Source organism: Microcaecilia unicolor, chromosome 8 (assembly GCF_901765095.1).
Source record: "Microcaecilia unicolor chromosome 8, aMicUni1.1, whole genome shotgun sequence".
Lineage (NCBI taxonomy): Eukaryota > Metazoa > Chordata > Amphibia > Gymnophiona > Siphonopidae > Microcaecilia > Microcaecilia unicolor.
This window is the reverse complement of record NC_044038.1, coordinates 58,118,123-58,137,862: the sequence shown is the minus strand read 5'-3', so window position 1 is coordinate 58,137,862 and position 19,740 is coordinate 58,118,123. Positions and strand designations below refer to the sequence as shown.

Sequence of the window (19,740 nt, the reverse complement as noted above, 5' to 3'; positions counted from 1 at the left end):
ATTTGCTCTGTAAATCTGGTTTATCAAGCAATGTTTGTTTTTTTTAAACTATTTTATTTATTCATTTTATATTACATTTATGTCCAATACATAAATGGGAAAGAAAAGAGAAAATATCAATTAAAACAAACATTAAGGAAAAATATCATCTTTGTTAGTCCACAATTGGGGGATCCAAGATCAGGAAAACAATCTCAAAGAAAATAAGAAAAACACAGAATGGTTAATCTTACAATTCATATTTTCTGAGGGAGGAAGGTTAATCGGTAATTGCAGCCACTACAGTGGTAACTTAAAGGAAGTTGCTGCAGAGGGTTCTTCATCTGTTCTTTTAACTCCACAAACTCTTATAATTTTCTGGGTTCAACAAATAAGTAATCAGGAAATAAAACACTTACAAGGGAATCGCTCTAGGAAGGTCCCACCTAGGGCAATGATTCTTGGCTTAAAAGCCAAGAGTTCACACCTCCTAGTCTGCGATTCCCTTGATATGTCAGGAAATATATTTGAACCCAAAAAAAAACCTATCAGCCATATGTCGGAAATGCAATTTCAAAACATTGTTCCTATCTAAATCAAAGGCAGAAGTCACTAATAATATAACTCTATATATAGGGTATTTTAGGAAAATTTATCTTTCTCAAGTTATTTTTCCTTAATTGGGTCTCCAGAAGTTCCAATTTTTTACAAGAAACATAACTGTCCTTCATTACCAGCAGAGCCGTAGCGAGGGGAGCTGACACCCGGGGTGGGTCGCCGCTGCGCACCCCCCCCCCGGAGCGACTACCTGCGGCGAGGGATGGGCGGGAGGGCCGATCCGCCCCGACTGCACGTTGCTGGGGTGTGTCGGCTCCGCGCTGGTTCACTGCTCTCTTTGTCCCGGAACAGGAAGTAACCTGTTCCGGGGCAGAGAGGGCAGTGCACCAGCACGGAGCCGACACCCCCCAGCGGCGTGCACCTGGGGCGGACCGCCCCCCACCCCCCCCCTTCCTACACCACTGATTACCAGATTAACTGATTTTCGTAGAGAAACCATTTCCAAAATCAAAGATATAATCACATATTTATTCCTAAAAAAGTTTTGACATCTGAAGAAGAGAGTTATTCACACTCTGCAGCATTTCCCATAGTGCGTCCATTGTGACATTGTTTGGCTTCACCAGGTCCAATTTCTCCACAGAAACTGCTCCAGATATCTTCGGGGGGAAGAGTTCACTCTCCAATCCCCCAGTTGGTTTATTATCCGGAGTCAATGCTGCGCCAGGACCTCCTCGGATCGCGTGAAAATCCTAACCCACTTCGGGCGTTTCCACTGTCGACCTCCATAGCGAAGTGCTACTGTTTCCGGGTCTTGGAGAGGTCATGCCAACAGGGGGACTCAAAGTCACTCCCTCTCCACTGAGATTCGGCAATAAAGCTTTGCTGTTCCCCGAAGCAGGAACCGATATCCACAACGTTATGACCCCGAATCCCTCCAAAGTAGACTGAGAAGTGGTGGGAACCCCAGCCGTGTTCGAGGAGGACAACACCACGGCTTTGCCTTTCTTCTTCCCCATTCTCTGGGGAGTGCGCCTACTTCTTCAGGTATTCTGGTGTAAAACGGGAACTCAACTAATGTACATCCTCCCTCGACACCATCTTGGATCCTCCAGTTTGGGACACTCTTTGGTTTCTTCTCAGAGGCCTGTCTAATATGGGTAACCCTTCAGCGTAGCCCTCTGAGTCATTGAAACACGATAGCCCCTCCACCACTTACAAGGTGGTGTCCCTTCGGAGGGGATCAAGCAATGTTTTAATACCTTTCGATTATTGATTTCATAGAACTGGCATTCCTAGACAAATTGGTTCTAGCCTCTTAAAATTGCAATCCACCTTGAACTGGCGGAATAAAATACTGTAATGCAATGTAATGATCATAAACATAAATATTACTGAAAATAAGATGGTAAAGCATAATGTAAAACATATAAACCTCCCAAACCCATCCTGGGGGAACCTCAGTCAGTCAGGTTTTCAGTATAGTCAGGATGAGCTCTCCACGGAAGTGGATGAACACAAAATCCTACGAGATAAAAGTCCAGATAAAAAAGTGGGAAGTGGACCAATGACTTCAGGATGTTGACACTGTGTTGGTAAAGAAAGTTTACTCGTTTATATACCAACACAATCTCAACGTCCTGATGTCATTGGTCCATTTCCCACTTTTTTATCTAAGGTTTTCAGTATATCCATAATGAATATGCATCAGACGGATCTGCATACCAAACACAAAGTGTATGCAAATTGATCTCATGCACATTCATTGTGGATATCCTGAAACCCTGAATGGCTGGAATCCCCCCAGGTCAGGTATGGGAATTACGGATATAAACACTACAAAATAATAAAATTCCAAAGTAGGAAAAACTGATTCCCACTCAAATGAAACTGACCCACATGGTGAAAACACAAATAGATCTGAAAACATGAACAGGTGTGAAAATGAAGCCTCAATCAAAAACAGGGCACCTCAAAGCTAAATAAAATCACATCAGATTAAAAAAAAAAAAAAAAAAAAAAACCTTCTCAAAAGGCCAACTTAAAGAATAAAGTCTTTTCAGAAAGTAGTTTCCAACAGACCTCAAAGTGTTGGTCCCATGAAGGCAAACAATATATTTCTCTCCATAAGGAGGAGAATTTTAATGATGAGAACACAGTGTCTAGATTCTCCTGCTGATCCAAGAGTTCTAGTGGGGTTTTCCTACCCAGCCCTACCACCACCTACACTGCAAATGCAGATCTTATCAAGACAAAGATTGATGCTGATAACTATTCAAAGTGGCATAGCAGCTAGTAGTTAAGACAGCAGGCTGCAAACCAGAAGGCCGACACAGAAAGCTAGTACAGATGGAAGTGTGTGATTAGTGTGACATCTGCATACAATTTTCTGGGCACACAATGCTGAATAAACTTTTGCACAGAAGCTAACCCTGCACAATATCTTGAATTAGACACTAGCACACAACCTATTAAAATCGTGGTAATAAGGCTATTAGTGTGCAGAAGACTGAGGTCAACATAACACAGAACTTGAAACGCCAAGTCTGAGGAAGCGTAAAGGGTTAGCTCATTCTTCTACAACAGTGTCTGTGAGGACTGAATGCCTATTTTCGCTGCAAGCATAATAGTACCACAACTTTTTAAGACAGAATCAGGAAGGTGACGATTCTGCACACAGGTAGGAGAAAAAAATTGCATCTGCACATGTGCTAGAATGTTATTCTGTACATAAGTATCAGCACTGTAAAAATTTATGCACAAAAGTTTTGATACCAATATTTACACGCAGATATGTGCTGATACTTTTTTTTTTTTAAGCTGGGCATATGCACAGTACTAGCTGCCTTTAGAGCAGAACCTTTTCAGCATGTGTCTGGTGTGCTCTCCCTAAGTAGTGCACAAAATCTGTGCACATCAAATTTGCATATGATTATCTTACTACATCGAGAAGCAAAACTTTGTATGTGCTTCCAACACAAGCTTTTCTATATCAGCCCACAAGTAAATTCTGCTTCTTCCACTGATGTTCCTTATAACTTTGGGCAAGTCACATCACTCTATTTTCTTAAGCACAATTTTATTTATGACATTTTTAGCCCACATTAGTCCAAAATAGAGTAACAGATTCAATGTGGCTTACACAAAAACATTAATAATTATACGAAACTGAAGTATAACAGGTTGTATAACAAGCTGTATAACAGGGTGTTTAGTACATCATGTGATGATTTCTTAGTTTAAACAGGTATGATTTGAAGAGATACTTCATTTCAACGTGATATTATGAATTGTTATTGTTAGTAAAGTGAATGATACATACCTGTAGCAGGTGTTCTCCGAGGACAGCAGGCTGATTGTTCTCACGACTGGGTGACGTCCGCGGCAGCCCCCACCAACCGGAAAAAGCTTTGCGGGCGGTCCGCACGCAGGGCATGCCCACCGCGCATGCGCGGCCGTCTTCCCGCCCGTGCGTGACCGTTCCCGCCAGTTGAATGACAAGCAAAAAATTAAAAACGCAACTCCAAAGGGGAGGAGGGAGGGTAGGTGAGAACAATCAGCCTGCTGTCCTCGGAGAACACCTGCTACAGGTATGTATAATTCACTTTCTCCGAGGACAAGCAGGCTGCTTGTTCTCACGACTGGGGTATCCCTAGCTCTCAGGCTCACTCAAAACAAGAACCCAGGTCAATTGAGCCTCACAACGGCGAGAATACAACAGAAATTGACCTACGAAGAACAACTAACTGAGAGTGCAGCCTGACCAGAATAAAAGCGGGTCCTGGAGGGTGGAGTTGGATTTACACCCCAAACAGATTCTGCAGCACCGACTGCCCGAACCGACTGTCGCGTCGGGTATCCTGCTGGAGGCAGTAATGTGATGTGAATGTGTGGACAGATGACCACGTCGCAGCCTTGCAAATCTCTTCAATAGTGGCTGACTTCAAGTGGGCCACTGACGCTGCCATGGCTCTAGCACTATGAGCCGTGATATGACCCTCAAGAGCCAGCCCAGCCTGGGCGTAAGTGAAGGAAATGCAATCTGCTAGCCAATTGGAGATGGTGCGTTTCCCGACAGCGACCCCTAGCCTGTTAGGGTAGAAAGAAACAAACAATTGGGCGGACTGTCTGTGGGGCTGTGTCCGCTCCAAGTAGAAGGCCAATGCTCTCTTGCAGTCCAATGTGTGCAACTGACGTTCAGCAGGGCGGGTATGCGGCCTGGGGAAGAATGTTGGCAAGACAATTGACTGGTTAAGATGGAACTCCGACACCACCTTCGGCAGGAACTTTGGGTGGGTGTGGAGCACTACTCTGTTGTGATGAAATTTGGTATATGGAGCATGAGCTACTAGGGCTTGAAGCTCACTGACCCTACGAGCTGAAGTAACTGCCACCAAGAAAATGACCTTCCAGGTCAAGTACTTCAGATGGCAGGTATTCAGTGGCTCAAAAGGAGGTTTCATCAGCTGGGTGAGGACGACGTTGAGATCCCATGACACTGTAGGAGGCTTGATAGGGGGCTTTGACAAAAGCAAGCCTCTCATGAATCGAACGACTAAAGGCTCTCCAGAGATGGCTTTACCTTCCACACGATAATGGTAAGCACTAATTGCACTAAGGTGATTCCTTACTGAGTTGGTCTTGAGGCCAGACTCTGATAAGTGCAGAAGGTATTCAAGCAGGTTCTGTGCAGGGCAAGAACGAGGATCTAGGGCCTTGCTCTCACACCAAACGACAAACCTCCTCCACTTGAAAAAGTAACTCTTTTTAGTGGAATCCTTCCTAGAGGCAAGCAAGACACGGGAGACACCCTCAGACAGACCCAACGCAGTGAAGTCTACGCCCTCAACATCCAGGCCGTGAGAGCCAGGGACTGAAGGTTGGGGTGCAGCAACGCTCCGTCGTTCTGCGAGATGAGAGTCGGAAAACACTCCAATCTCCACGGTTCTTCTGAGGACAACTCCAGAAGAAGAGGGAACCAGATCTGACGGGGCCAAAAGGGCGCTATCAGAATCATGGTGCCGTGGTCTTGCTTGAGCTTCAGTAAGGTCTTCCCCACCAAAGGTATGGGAGGATAAGCATACAGGAGGCCGGTCCCCCAATGGAGGAGAAAGGCATCCGACGCTAGCCTGCCGTGTGCCTGTAGTCTGGAACAGAACAGAGGCAGCTTGTGGTTGGTCTGAGAGGCGAAAAGGTCCACCGAGGGGGTGCCCCACTCTCGGAAGATCTTGCGTACCACTCTGGAATGAAGCGACCACTCGTGCGGTTGCATGACTCTGCTCAGTCTGTCGCCCAGACTGTTGTTAAAATGAGAAGAACGGTAAAAAAAAAACTTAGGGGGGCAACTGAGAGAGTAAAAACTGTACAACAGGCTTGGACGCTGTTCAAAAATACCATCCTGGAGGCCCAGGCCATACATATTCCGCAAATTAGAAAAGAAAGACGGAAGTCCAAAAGACACCCGGCCTGGTTGAAAAGTGAGGTGAAGGAAGCTATTAGGGCTAAAAGAAACGCCTTCAGAAAATGGAAGAAGGAACCGTCTGAAAATAACAAGAAACAGCATAAGGAGTGTCAAAACAAATGCAAGGCGCAGATTAAGAAGGCCAAGAGGGAGTATGAAAAAAAGATAGCATTAGAGGCAAAAAAACATAGTAAAAATTTTTTTTGGTATATTAAAAGCAGGAAGCCGGCAAAAGAATCGGTTGGGCCGCTGGATGACCGAGGGGTAAAAGGGGCGATCAAGGAAGACAAAGACGTAGCGGAGAGACTGAATGAATTCTTTGCTTCGGTCTTCACCGAGGAAGATTTGGGTGGGATACCGGTGTCAGAAATGGTATTTCAAGAGGACGAGTCGGAGAAACTTACTGACTTCACGGTAAACCTGGAGGACGTAATGGGGCAGTTCGGCAAACTGAAGAGTAGCAAATCTCCTGGACCGGATGGTATTCATCCTAGAGTACTGATAGAACTGAATAACGAGCTTGCGGAGCTACTGCTAGTGATATGCAACTTATCCTTAAAATCGAGCGTGGTACCGGAAGATTGGAGGGTGGCCAATGTAACGCCCATTTTTAAAAAAGGCTCCAGGGGAGATCCGGGAAATTATAGACCGGTGAGTCTGACGTCGGTGCCTGGGAAAATGGTAGAGGCTATTATTAAAAACAAAATTACAGAGCACATCCGAGGACATGGATTACTGAGACCAAGTCAGCATGGCTTTGTGTGGGGAAATCTTGCCTGACCAATTTACTTCAATTCTTTGAAGGAGTGAACAAACATGTGGACAAAGGGGAGTCGGTTGATATTGTGTATCTGGATTTTCAAAAGGCGTTTGACAAGGTACCTCATGAAAGGCTACAGAGGAAATTGGAAGGTCATGGGATAGGAGGAAATGTCCTATTGTGGATTAAAAACTGGTTGAAGGATAGGAAACAGAGAGTGGGGTTAAATGGGCAGTATTCACAATAGAGAAGGGTAGTTAGTGGGGTTCCTCAGGGGTCCGTGCTAGGACCGCTGCTTTTTAATATATTTATAAATGATTTAGAGATGGGAGTAACTAGCGAGGTAATTAAATTTGCTGATGACACAAAGTTATTCAAAGTCGTTAAATCGCGACAGGATTGTGAAAAATTACAAGAGGACCTTACGAGACTGGGAGACTGGGCGGCTAAATGGCAGATGATGTTTAATGTGAGCAAAGTGCAAGGTGATGCATGTGGGAAAAAAGAACCCGAATTATAGCTACGTCATGCAAGGTTCCACGTTAGGAGTTACGGACCAAGAAAGGGATCTGGGTGTCGTTGTCGATAACACACTGAAACCTTCTGCTCAGTGTGCTGCTGCGGCTAAGAAAGCGAATAGAATGTTGGGTATTATTAGGAAAGGTATGGAAAACAGGTGTGAGGATGTTATAATGCCGTTGTATCGCTCCATGGTGCGACCGCACCTTGAGTATTGTGTTCAATTCTGGTCGCCGCATCTCAAGAAAGATATAGTAGAATTGGAAAAGGTGCAGCGAAGGGCGACTAAAATGATAGCGGGGATGGGACGACTTCCCTATGAAGAAAGACTAAGGAGGCTAGGGCTATACAGCTTGGAGAAGAGACGGCTGAGGGGAGACATGATAGAGGTATATAAATTAATGAGTGGAGTGGAACAGGTGGATGTGAAGCGTCTGTTCACGCTTTCCAAAAATACTAGGACTAGGGGGCATGCGATGAAACTACAGTGTAGTAAATTTAAAACAAATCGGAGAAAACTTTTCTTCAGCCAACATGTAATTAAACTCTGGAATTCGTTGCCGGAGAAAGTGGTGAAGGCGGTTAGCTTAGCAGAGTTTAAAAAGGGGTTGGACGGTTTCCTAAAGGACAAGTCCATAAACCGCTACTAAACGGACTTGGAAAAATCCAAAATTCCAGGAATAACATGTATGTTTGTACGTTTGGGAAGCTTGCCAGGTGCCCTTGGCCTGGATTGGCCGCTGTCGTGGACAGGATGCTGGGCTCGATGGACCCTTGGTCTTTTCCCAGTATGGCATTACTTATGTACTTATGTTTACACCTGCCAGGTATGTGGCTTGGAGGAGCATGCCGAACTGGCAAGCCCAACGCCACATGTCGACGGCTTCCTGACACAAGGGGCGAGATCCGGTGCCCCCCTGCTTGTTGGTGTAATACATTGCAACCTGATTGTCTGTCCGAATTTGAACAATTTGGTAGGACAGCCGATCTCTGAAAGCCTTCAGTGCGTTCCAGATCGCTCGGAGCTCCAGGAGGTTGATCTGCAGATCCTTTTCCTGGAGGGACCACAGACCCTGGGTGTGAAGCCCATCGACATGAGCTCCCCACCCCAGGCGAGATGCATCCGTCGTCAGCACTTTCGTGGGCTGCGGAATTTGGAATGGACGTCCCAGGGTCAAATTGGTCCGGATGGTCCACCAGAGCAGTGAAGTGCGGCAACTGGTGGAGAGGCGGATGACATCTTCTAGATTCCCGGTGGCCTGAAACCACTGGGAAGCTAGGGTCCATTGAGCAGATCTCATGTGAAGACGAGCCATGGGAGTCACATGAACTGTGGAGGCCATATGACCCAGAAGTCTCAACATCTGCCGAGCTGTGACCTGCTGAGATGCTCTGGTCTGCGAAGCCAGGGACAGGAGGTTGTTGGCCCTCGCTTCGGGAAGGAAGGCCTGAGCCGTCTGGGTATTCAGCAGAGCTCCTATGAATTCCAGAGACTGGGTTGGCTGGAGATGGGACTTTGGGTAATTTATCACAAACCCCAGCAGCTCCAGAAGTTGAATAGTGCACTGCATAGACCGGAGGGCTCCTGCCTCCGAGGTGCTCTTGACCAGCCAATCGTCGAGATATGGGAACACGTGCACTCCCAGCTTGCATAGGTACGCCGCTACCACCACGAGACACTTTGTAAACACTCGTGGGGCGGAGGCGAGCCCAAATGGCAGCACACAATACTGAAAGTGCCGTGCGCCCAGGCGGAATCTGAGATACTGTCTGTGAGCTGGCAGTATCGGGATGTGAGTGTATGCGTCCTTTAAATCCAAGGAACATAGCCAATCGTTTTTCTGAATCATTGGCAGAAGGGTGCCCAAGGAAAGCATCCTGAACTTTTCTTTGACCAGGAATTTGTTCAGGCCTCTCAGGTCTAGGATGGGACGCATCCCCCCTGTTTTCTTTTCCACAAGGAAGTACCTGGAATAGAATCCCTGCCCTTCCTGCCCGGGTGGTACGGGCTCGACCGCATTGGCGCTGAGAAGGGCGGAGAGTTCCTCTGCAAGTACCTGCTTGTGATGGGAGCTGAAGGATTGAGCTCCCGGAGGACAATTTGGTGGCAGGGAGGCCAAATTCAGGGTGTATCCGCACCGCACTATTTGGAGAACCCACTGGTTGGAGGTTATGAGAGGCCACCTTTGGTGAAAAAATTTTAACCTCCCCCCGACCGGCAGACCGTCCGGTACGGACACTTTGAGGGCGGCTATGTTCCCGTGGATCCAGTCAAAAGCCCGTCCCCGGCTTTTGCTGTGGAGGCGCAGGGGGCTGCTTAGGCGCACGCTGTTGACGAGAACGAGCGCGCTGGGGCTGTCCCTGTGCCTGACGAGGCCTTCGGGCCGGCTGGGTGTACCTACGCTTTGCAAAAGAATAGGGCACAGCCTGCCGGGCCCGGGAAAAATGTCCACCTGCTGAGGTGGATGCTGAAGGTGCCCGGTGGGAGAGCTTGTCGAGGGCGGTTTCCCGCTGATGCAGTTGGTCCACCAGCTGCTCGACCTTCTCACCAAAAATATTATCCCCCCGGCAAGGGACGTCGGCCAGTCTCTGCTGGGTGCGGTTGTCCAGGTCAGAGGCACGCAGCCATGAGAGCCTGCGCATCACTATACCTTGGGCCGCAGCACGAGATGCCACGTCACAGGTGTCATAGATACCCCTGGACAGGAACTTTCTGCACGCCTTCAGCTGCCTGACCACCTCCTGATAAGGCCTGGACTGCTCCGGCGGGAGCTTATCGACCAGGTCCGCCAGTTGCTTCAAATTGTTCCGCATGTGGATGCTCGTATAGAGCTGGTATGACTGGATACGGGTCACGAGCATGGAGGATTGGTAGGCCTTCCTCCCAAACGAGTCCAGAGTGCGAGACTCCCGCCCCGGGGGCGCCGAGGCGGTATCCCTCGAACTCCATGCCCTCTTGAGAGCAGAATCCACGACCGCCGAGTCATGGGGCAATTGGGGCCGCATTAACTCTGGGTCCGAGTGGATTCTGTAATGGGACTCTGCTTTCTTGGGAATGATGGGATTAGATAGTGGTCTCATCCAGTTCCGAAGCAGTGTCTCCTTGAGGACATTGTGCAACGACACCATGGAGGACTCTCTAGGTGGTGATGGATAGTCGAGGACCTCGAGCATCTCAGCCCTCGGCTCATCCACAGAGACCACGGGGAAGGGAATGCAAATAGACATGTCCCTTACAAAGGAGGCAAAGGAGAGGCTCTCAGGGGGCGAGAGCTTCCTCTCTGGTGAAGGCGTGGGGTCCGAGGGAAGACCCACAGACTCCTCTGAGGAGAAATATCTGGGGTCCTCCTCTTCCCCCCACGAGGCCTCTTCCTCGGTATCGGACATGAGCTCATGTAGCTGAGTCCTTAACCGGGCCCGGCTCGACGTCGAGGCACCGAGGCCTCGGTGTCGTCGAGCGATGGACTCCCGCGCCGGCGGGGACGAAGCTCCCTCTATCGACGTCGACGGGGACTCCACCTACGTGGCGGTCGAGACCGGCGCCGCAAGCGGCGGCGGTGTCGACGACCTCGGCACCGGGCTAGAGCTCGCCGGCGCCACAGTCAACGGCGCCGAGGGCGCAAGCACCCCCGGTGCCGGCACAGCCTGGCGCATCAGCCCTTCCAGGATCCCCGGAAGGATGGCTCGGAGACACTCGTCCAGGCCTGCTGCCGGGAAAGACGGGGGGGGGGGGGGGGGGCCGGTAGAGGCGTCGGTGCCGGAAGCTGCTTGGGTCCAGGAGACTGCACCGAAGTGCTGGGACCCTGACGTGTCGGTACCTCCACTACCGAGGGGAACCTTTCCTCTCGACGCAGACGTTTCGGCGTCGACTCCTCTCCGGTACCGAGAGCCGGATGCATGGAAGGCGACCGATGACGGTGCTTTTTGGATTTCTTGCGGTGCCCGTCATCTGTGCCAGGTGGCATGGAGGAGGAGGAGGTCGATCCCCCTCGGTCCCGAGGAACCGGGTCAGACAGGGTTCGGTCCCGAGGGCCATGGGCCGAGGGAGTGACCGGGGCCGATTGCCCACGCGGCCTCTCACCCCTACCCTCGCCGGAGGACCGGCGGGCCGACAGGACCTGTGCTCCTGGGGTCGATGCCATCGGTGTCGATTTCTCGGGCATCGATACCGGTACCGAAGAACTGGCCTTCGATACCGATGCTGTCGACGTCGAGGGGCCGGCGCAAGTTCCAAAAAGACGGTCCCGCAGAACTTGCCTCGCAACCTGAGTCCGTTTCCGGAGACCAAGACACAGAGAACACGACTTGATATTGTGCTCCGGCCCGAGGCACTGGAGGCACCAAGCGTGGGTGTCGGTCTGCGAGATCGGCCGGCCGCATCGACCACACTTCTTAAATCCACTCGGGACCTTCGAGGACATCGACAGAAAAATCGCGTCGGCGAAGTTAGTTGTCGATGGTGGCGGTAATCACACCTCGAAAAAGTAATCGACCGCGTGGCCACAAGGCCGCAGCGCGACGCCCCCGCTCGAAAACGAGGGAAAAATAGAGCGCGTGCTCTCTCTCTCTTTTTTTTTTTTTTAGAAAAGAAATTCGGAGCGCGCGGCAATCAAAACTAAATGAAAAATAAACAAAATTCGCGTAAACGCGACGGTTTTCCGGGGTTGACGAAGAGAGAGCGGCAGTAGCACGACTCTCTCCAGGCGCGGAAAAGAAAGGACTGGCGGGAACGGTCACGCACGGGCGGGAAGACGGCCGCGCATGCGCGGTGGGCGTGCCCTGCGTGCGGATCGCCCGCAAAGCTTCTTCCGGTTGGTGGGGGCTGCCGCGGACGTCACCCAGTCGTGAGAACAAGCAGCCTGCTTGTCCTCGGAGAATATGTAATTTATCTTTAAAATCGAGCGTGGTCCCGGAAGATTGGAGGGTGGCCAAAGTAACACCGATTTTTAAAAAAGGTTCCAGAGGAGATACTTCATTTCAACGTGATGTTATGAATTGTTATTGTTAGTAATATGTAATTTATCTTTAAAATCAAGTGTGGTCCCGGAAGATTGGAGGGTGGCCAATGTAACGCTGATTTTTAAAAAAGGTTCCAGAGGAGATCTGGGAAATTATAGACTGGTAAGCCTGACTTCGGTACCGGCCAAAATGCTAGAGACTATTATAAAGAACAAAATTACAGAGCATATTCAAAAGCACGGATTTATGAGACAAAGCCAACATGGATTTAGTGAAGGGAAATCATGCCTCATCTATCTACTACATTTCTTTGAAGGGGCGAACAAACATGTGGATAAAGGTGAGCAGGTTGATATTGTGTATCTGGATTTTCAAAAGGCATTTGACAAAGTACCTCATGAAAGACTCAAGAGGAAATTGGAGAGTCATGGGATAGGAGGTAGTGTCCTATTGTGGATTAAAAACTGGTTAAAGGATAGAAAACAGAGAGTAGGGTTAAATGGTCAGTATTCTCAATGGAGAAGGGTAGTTAGTGGGATTCCCCAGGGGTCTGTGCTGGGATCGCTGCTTTTTAACATATTTATAAATGATCTAGAGATGGAAGTAACTAGTGAGGTAATTAAATTTGCTAACGACACAAAGTTATTCAAAGTTGTTAAATCACGAGAAGATTGTGAAGGCGACGAAACAGTGTGACAAGGCGGTGGCCGGAGCGAGAAGGTTGCTAGGCTGTATAGAGAGAGGTGTGATCAGCAGAAGAAAGGAAGTGTTGATGCCCCTGTACAAGTCGTTGGTCAGGCCCCACCTGGAGTATTGTGTTCAGTTTTGGAGGCCGTACCTTGCGAAGGATGTTTAAAAAATGGAAGCGGTGCAAAGAAAAGCTACGAGAATGGTACGGGATTTGCGTTCCAAGACGTATGAAGAGAGACTTGCTGACCTGAACATGTATACCCTGGAGGAAAGGAGGAACAGGGGTGATATGATACAGACGTTCAAATATTTGAAAGGTATTAATCCGCAAACAAATCTTTTCCGGAGATGGGAAGGTGGTAGAACGAGAGGACATGAAATGAGGTTGAAGGGGGGCAGCCTCAGGAAAGATGTCAGGAAGTATTTTTTCACAGAGAGGGTGGTGGATGCTTGGAATGCCCTCCTGCGGGAGGTGGTGGAGAGGAAAACGGTAACGGAATTCAAACATGCGTGGGATAGGCATAAAGGAATCCTGTGCAGAAGGAATGGATCTTCAGAAGCTTAACCGAAATTGGGTGGCGGAGCAGGTGGGGGGAAGAGGGGTTGGTGGTTGGGAGGCGAGGATAGTGGAGGGCAGACTTATTCGGTCTGTGCCAGAGCCGGTGATGGGAGGTGGGACTGGTGGTTGGGAGGCGGGAAGTACTGCTGGGCAGACTTGTACGGTTTGTGCCCTGAATAAGACAGGTACAAATCAAGGTAAGGTATACACATATGTTTGTCTTGTTGGGCAGACTGGATGGACCGTGCAGGTGTTTTTCTGCCATTACAAGAGGACATTACGAGACTGGGTGTCTAAATGGCAGATGACGTTTAATGTGAGCAAGTGCAAAGTGATGCCTATGGGAAAGAGGAACCCGAACTATAGTTACGTAATGCAAGGTTCCTCATTAGGAGTCACCGACCAAGAAAAGGATCTAGGTGTCACTGTTGATATTTTGAAACCTTCTGCTCCTTGTGCTGCGGCGGCTATGAAAGCAAATAGAATGTTAGGTATTATTAGGAAAGGAAAACAAAAATGAGGACGTTATAATACCTTTGTATTGGTCCATGGTGCGAGGGCACCTCGAATATTGTGTTCAATTCTGGTCACCGCATCTCAAAAAAGATATAGTGGAATCAGAAAAGGTGTAAAGGACGATGACAAAAATGATAAAGGGGATGGGACAACTTCCCTATCAGGAAAGGATGAAGCGGCTAGGGCTCTTCTGCTTGTAGAAAAGACAGCTGAGGGGAGATATAATACAGATCTATAAAATAATAAGTGGAGTGCAAAGGATAGATGTGAAGCGTACTCTTTCCAAAAATACTAGGACTAGGGGGCATTTAATCAAGCTACAAAGTGGTAAATTTAAAACGAATTGGAGAAAATCGTTCTTCACTCAATGTGTAATTAAGCCCTGGAACTCGTTGCCAGAGAATGGGGTAAAGGCGGTTAGCTTAGCAGGGTTTAAAAAAAAGGGGTTGGACAGCTTCCTAAAGGGAAAGTCCATAGACCATTATTAAAATGGACTTGGGGAAAATCCACTGCTTATTACTGGGATAAGCAGCATAAATTGATTTGTACTTTTTTCGGATCTTGCCAGGTATTTGTGACCTGGATTGGCCACTGTTGGAAACAGGATGCTGGGCTTGATGGACCTTTGGTCTGTCCCAGTATGGCAAAATTAATGTACATAATAGGGAACTGAAGGAGTAAGGAAGGAATAACAAACATTTAGATTAGACGAGGAATGGTTGTTTAATTAGATAGGCAAGGGTCTTTGATAGGTGAAGTTTTAATAGGAACTTAGCTGAGAAGGATAATTATAGGGGATAATAAGGTCTGAAGCTATTTTGATTTGGAATCAGTTCTTTGCAAGGTTAAATTGAAGAAATGGGTTTTCAGATGCCTACGAAATGATAGGTAATCATAAATGTGTTTGATTGGTTTAGGTAAACAGTTCCAGGTTTTAGTGCTTTGATAAGAAAAACTGGCACTATAAATCATCTTGTAAATTATATTCTTACAAGCTGGGAAATGTAAGGTGAGTTATTCCCTAGATGATATGGCAATATTATGCATTGGTAGTTCTATAAGGTCATTCATATATCATGGTGACATTGCCATATAAAATTTGGTGAGTGTACCGCTCAAAGAAAATGCAGTAAAGGTCTTATATAGGTGGTATCTTACCCCGGATCGACTTCAGCGAATATACCCGATGACAACGGGACTGTGCTGGAGGGGATGCGGCCTAAGGGGAACCATGGGGCACATATGGTGGCGTTGCCTTAAAGTTAAGGCATTCTGGAAGGCAGTGCAAGATAGGCTCCAGAGTTGGCTGGGATGTAGGATACCTTGGGTCCCTGAGGTGTTTCTTTTCTCTGCACCGGTGAGAGGACTGACATCTTGTAAACAGCAGTTGCTGAGACAGGTGACAGCAGTAGCCAGAGTGACAATAGCGTTGCATTGGAAACAAAAAACAGTCCCCCCAATTACAAGATGGCAAAACAAATTAAAGTATGTGTGTGAAATGGAAAGGCTCATAGCCGCACGAAAACACCGGACAAGTCAGTGGCACTCAACATGGCAGTTCTTTGTAAATGCAGTTAACTAGGAAAAAAAAAAAAAAGAGAGAATGTAGTTTACGAGTGTGAAGGACCAGAGACAGCACTGGGGGAAGGGGGGAGGGGGGGAGGGTTTAGGGGAGGTGGATCTGGAGGGGGGGGAGGTCGATAGGTAGGAAATGGGAGGTCATCTATAAAACACAATTAAAAAGTTGAAGTATATTCTGTATTTGATTATGCATGGCAAACTTAACTGTGTATTCTTTGTTATGTATCTGGCACATTGCTATGTGCAAACTTGTATTGCGAATGTGTTAGTTACACTATGTTCAGAATTAATAATGTTCAATAAAGACTTCTAAAAATTAAAAAAAAAATTTGGTGAGTGAAATACATAGCTTGAAAGATATTCTATCTTGTATGGGTAACCAATGTAGATCATATAAGAGGTGCTGCTTTGCTGAAATGAGGTGATCTACATATGAGACAAGCTTCAGTGTTTTGGGCGGTTTGATTTTTAGATTGTAAGTCCACTTGGCCAGGGAAATTACTCGTATACATGATTTTAAGTTGCTCTAAACTTAGATTTGGAAAAGCTGAGGCACAGCTCTGCAAATTTCAGCTACGGTGAATGACTCGTAGAATCCTGGCACAATTGCTACATAACATTTAAAACACACACACTACATAATTTAAAAGAATAATTCCTGTGACAGTTATGAATAGACCCTTTTAGAGAAATGAGGAGGGTCAAATGGTTGTACCACCAACTGTAAATACTGTAAGAGATTAAACCATTACCATACAAGGGGAACAATAATGTGCTCATGGGATACCAGAATAACAACATACAAATACCATCTAACTGAATGCTTAAATGAATTGTCAACTTCAGTGCTTATAAAATTATTTTTGTTGTCAAAAACATTTGAATTTGTTGTGATTTTTTTGATTTTCAGGGACCTCTCACAATTGAAGAAATGTTATAGTTGGGTCTCTTGAAACAGCTACCTAGCGAAACATGGTCCATGTCGGGACCCAGAAATTTCTAAGCTAAGTGGCCATTTAAATACTAAAGCATATGGACTTTTAATATTTAAATACATAAATAAATAATGAAAAAAATGTGCGATGATTAGAAACGAGTGGATACTATAAGACCTGAGTGGTCTATGCGAGTCCCTATTGAAACTAATGAGTACAACAAAAATAATTTCAAAAGTACTGAAGTTTGTAATACTATAACAGAGCCAGCAACACCGAATTAACCACAGATTTTCTGGCATCTTCTGTTTTACTTTCTGGATCTGATACCTATATGCAACGTACCCTTACCACATGTTCTCCTGAGAGCCCTTGAACAATTAGATGCCCTGCTCACAACTGCTATAAAGGTTTGTGCAGACCTACCTGTGACAGGTGTCAGTTTTATGCTCTGGAGTGGCACTGCAGGCAGCAGAAAGTTTACAGGAGCTCTTACATCCTCTGGGTATTGAAAGATACAAAAGTAGACATGCCAAGAGAGAGAGAGAGAGAGCAAGAGAGATGAAGAAAATACCTACTTCAGAAGCTGATCCTTGGCCATCTCTTTCATGTTGCGTGGCTGAGGGTAGTTAGTGGCAGAGATGGAGGCATTAGGCCCAGCCACAAGTTTGAAAAGGGCATTATCAGCCAGCATGAGCGCAGTGGCGGAGGAATGAAATGCTTGATTGTTGAACAGGGCAGTGATTATAGTTTTGTTCTGCATTTCCTCAAAGGATGCAGCAACAACACAGTGTTCATTAAAGGCTCCTCCCTCCTCAGAGGCCTGCATTATCAAATAGTTCTCCAGATCACCTGAAAAACAAAAAACAAACAAACAAAAAAAAACCCCAAGACAATCTCTTAGAATAGCAAACTACAAGAAAATGCTTTTAAGTGTTAAATTTTAAACCCCTCAAAAAACTGGCCTCCTGTTGTGGCTCAAGCCATGAACTGCGGGTATAGCAAACTAGAGTATAAAAATCCAAAATGTTTATGTTTTGCTTTTTGAATTAAATGTGCATGAAACCATGCAATATCTTTTCTAGTCTTACCTGACTTAACACAAAGCAGCATACACATTTTATCAGGGCCGCCGAGAGACAGAGCCTGGCCTGGGCCACCACCCCCTCCACTCAGGCCGCTGTCTCCACTCCCTTACCTTCCTGTGTCTGCTCCTCCCTCTGTCTGTCACTCTCCTGCTCCTGTGTAACAGAACCCAGGTTATCACATTAACACAATCACCTGGGTCCTGACATAGAGGAGCAGGAGAGGGAGAGAGAGAAAACAAGGGAGCAGAACCTTCTGCCTGCTTCTGTAAGCAATGCCGGTGCTGAGCCCCCCTTGAAGTCTGGGCCGGGAAACCTTGCCCCCTCTGCCCCCACTTGTGGCGGCCCTGAATTTTATACAGACATTCCAAATGCCGCTCTCCATCACCTCTCTGCTTACCCAGTACTTCCTGCTCAGTACCCTTCTGTGACGCAAGCGAGTCCACATAATATTGGGCCAGCCTCTGTGCTAGTAAAGATGTGTTGGGCATGAGTGAATAGGGTACCACAGTATGGCCATAAGGTTCCAAGCTAAGCCGAAGTGCTGGAGAATCCTGTGGCCCAGGGAATGTCTTGGCTACAATCAGTGCAAACGCTGTGAAGATAAGTGGCACCAAGAACTGTGCAACCATCATCTTCCAGTTCCGCCAGCTGTACACAGCTCGCTTCATAAACATGGCATAGAACTGTTGGCAAAAAAGAGTGAGCTGGAAAGAGAGAATAAGGAGAATCAGAAAACATAACATTTAAAAAGAAAAAAAAGGTAACTTTTCTCTTGCTCCCTTTTGCTTCCAACTCAACCATAATGGGGCCTTTCTGAGGCAAAAGTATAATGAAGGTTAATCTTTAACAAGGCGCCTATTAGTGGTGTGGTTTATGGCACTTATTTGAAATCAATTCTATAAAGAATACTGGCAGAAGTGGCAGAAACATGCTTATATTTAAGTCATGATCACTAACTCCAATCCTATAGCTGGTGTAAAGCTTCAACCTAATGGTCAGCCAGAATGAATGGAAATTTCAGTATTTTATAATTTACACAATACTGTGCTCTCTGTCTAAACTCTGCCATGTGTATGCCCACCGGCAAAATGCGTGTCATCAAATGAGGCGCATACTTTGCCTCTAGTTGGTTTTCTATAAGGAGAAATTAGGACTTGCATGCTCATTTTCTTTTCTTTAGTCCCAATAGACCAGTTCAGAACATGCATATTATACTCATCTATCAGGAGATGGAGACAGAGTACATAGCTCTGCCCTAAAGAGGCTCTGTAGCTGCTCCAAATCAGTATGAGTGAAAAAAAAGACTGAAAACGAGAAATAACCCTTTCAGAACACCACACTGCAAAAACTCTCCAAAACCTAGTGTATGCCACCAAAGTAGAACACTTCCTACTGGAGGAGTAGCCTAATGGTTACTGCTGTGAGCTGAAATCCTTGGGAACCGGGTTCAATTCCCACCATAGATCCTTGTGACCCTGGACAAGTCACTTAACCCTCCACTGCCCTAGGTACAAAAAAAGATTAGATTACAAGCCCACTAGGGACAGAGAAAGTACCTGCTTATGTGTACAGTGCTGAATACATCTAGTAGAACTACAGAAATAAGTAGCAGCAGCAGCCTGAAGCAAGATCACAACATTCTCACTATATCCTTTCCTCCTCAACTTTGACCTTTCAAGAACCAAGCTGTAAGACCAAAGGGACATGGATTTTCCATCTGGACTGGGTAGAGAGGAAGACACAGAGGTTGATCTAACTAAAGACATAACAGATCCACATACCACAATCTCCTTGGCCAATCTGGAGCCACCAGTTCATGTTGCCTTTCACTTCAGAAGTTCAGGGAAGGTGACAATTGTACTCCTGAGAGATGAGAAACCAACAGCTCAGCAGAGATAGTTGCGTGGTCTCATACGTGCTCCCACCGAAGGTACTACATCTAGGGCCACTGGCCCCAAAGCTTGCATACACAGTCCCATGTTCCAGGGCTCTGAAGCCATAACGGGAGACAAATTTGAGACAGGAGCTTGTGTATCCTGAAAGCAGGAAGGAAAGCTTTCCTGCCTTCCGTATCAAAGAACTCTGTCTTTAAATTCTAGAGTCTTTTTAAAGACTGCCTTAGAGAAGCTCATGTT

The 19,740-nt window shown here is 46.8% G+C and overlaps 1 protein-coding gene across 3 annotated transcripts in view; it reads right to left on the bottom strand.

Annotated features, from left to right (window-relative positions):
• The window catches only part of ABCA3 (ATP binding cassette subfamily A member 3), a 338,890-nt gene that overhangs the window by 101,716 nt on the left and 217,434 nt on the right, over positions 1-19,740 (bottom strand). For all 3 annotated transcript variants that reach the window (XM_030211949.1, XM_030211951.1, XM_030211950.1), the window contains exons 19-20: positions 18,003-18,309; positions 17,096-17,369 (exon numbers count right to left, since the gene is read on the bottom strand). In XM_030211949.1, the coding sequence (XP_030067809.1) occupies positions 17,096-17,369; positions 18,003-18,309 (581 nt within the window). The remainder of the gene's footprint in view (positions 1-17,095; positions 17,370-18,002; positions 18,310-19,740) is intronic.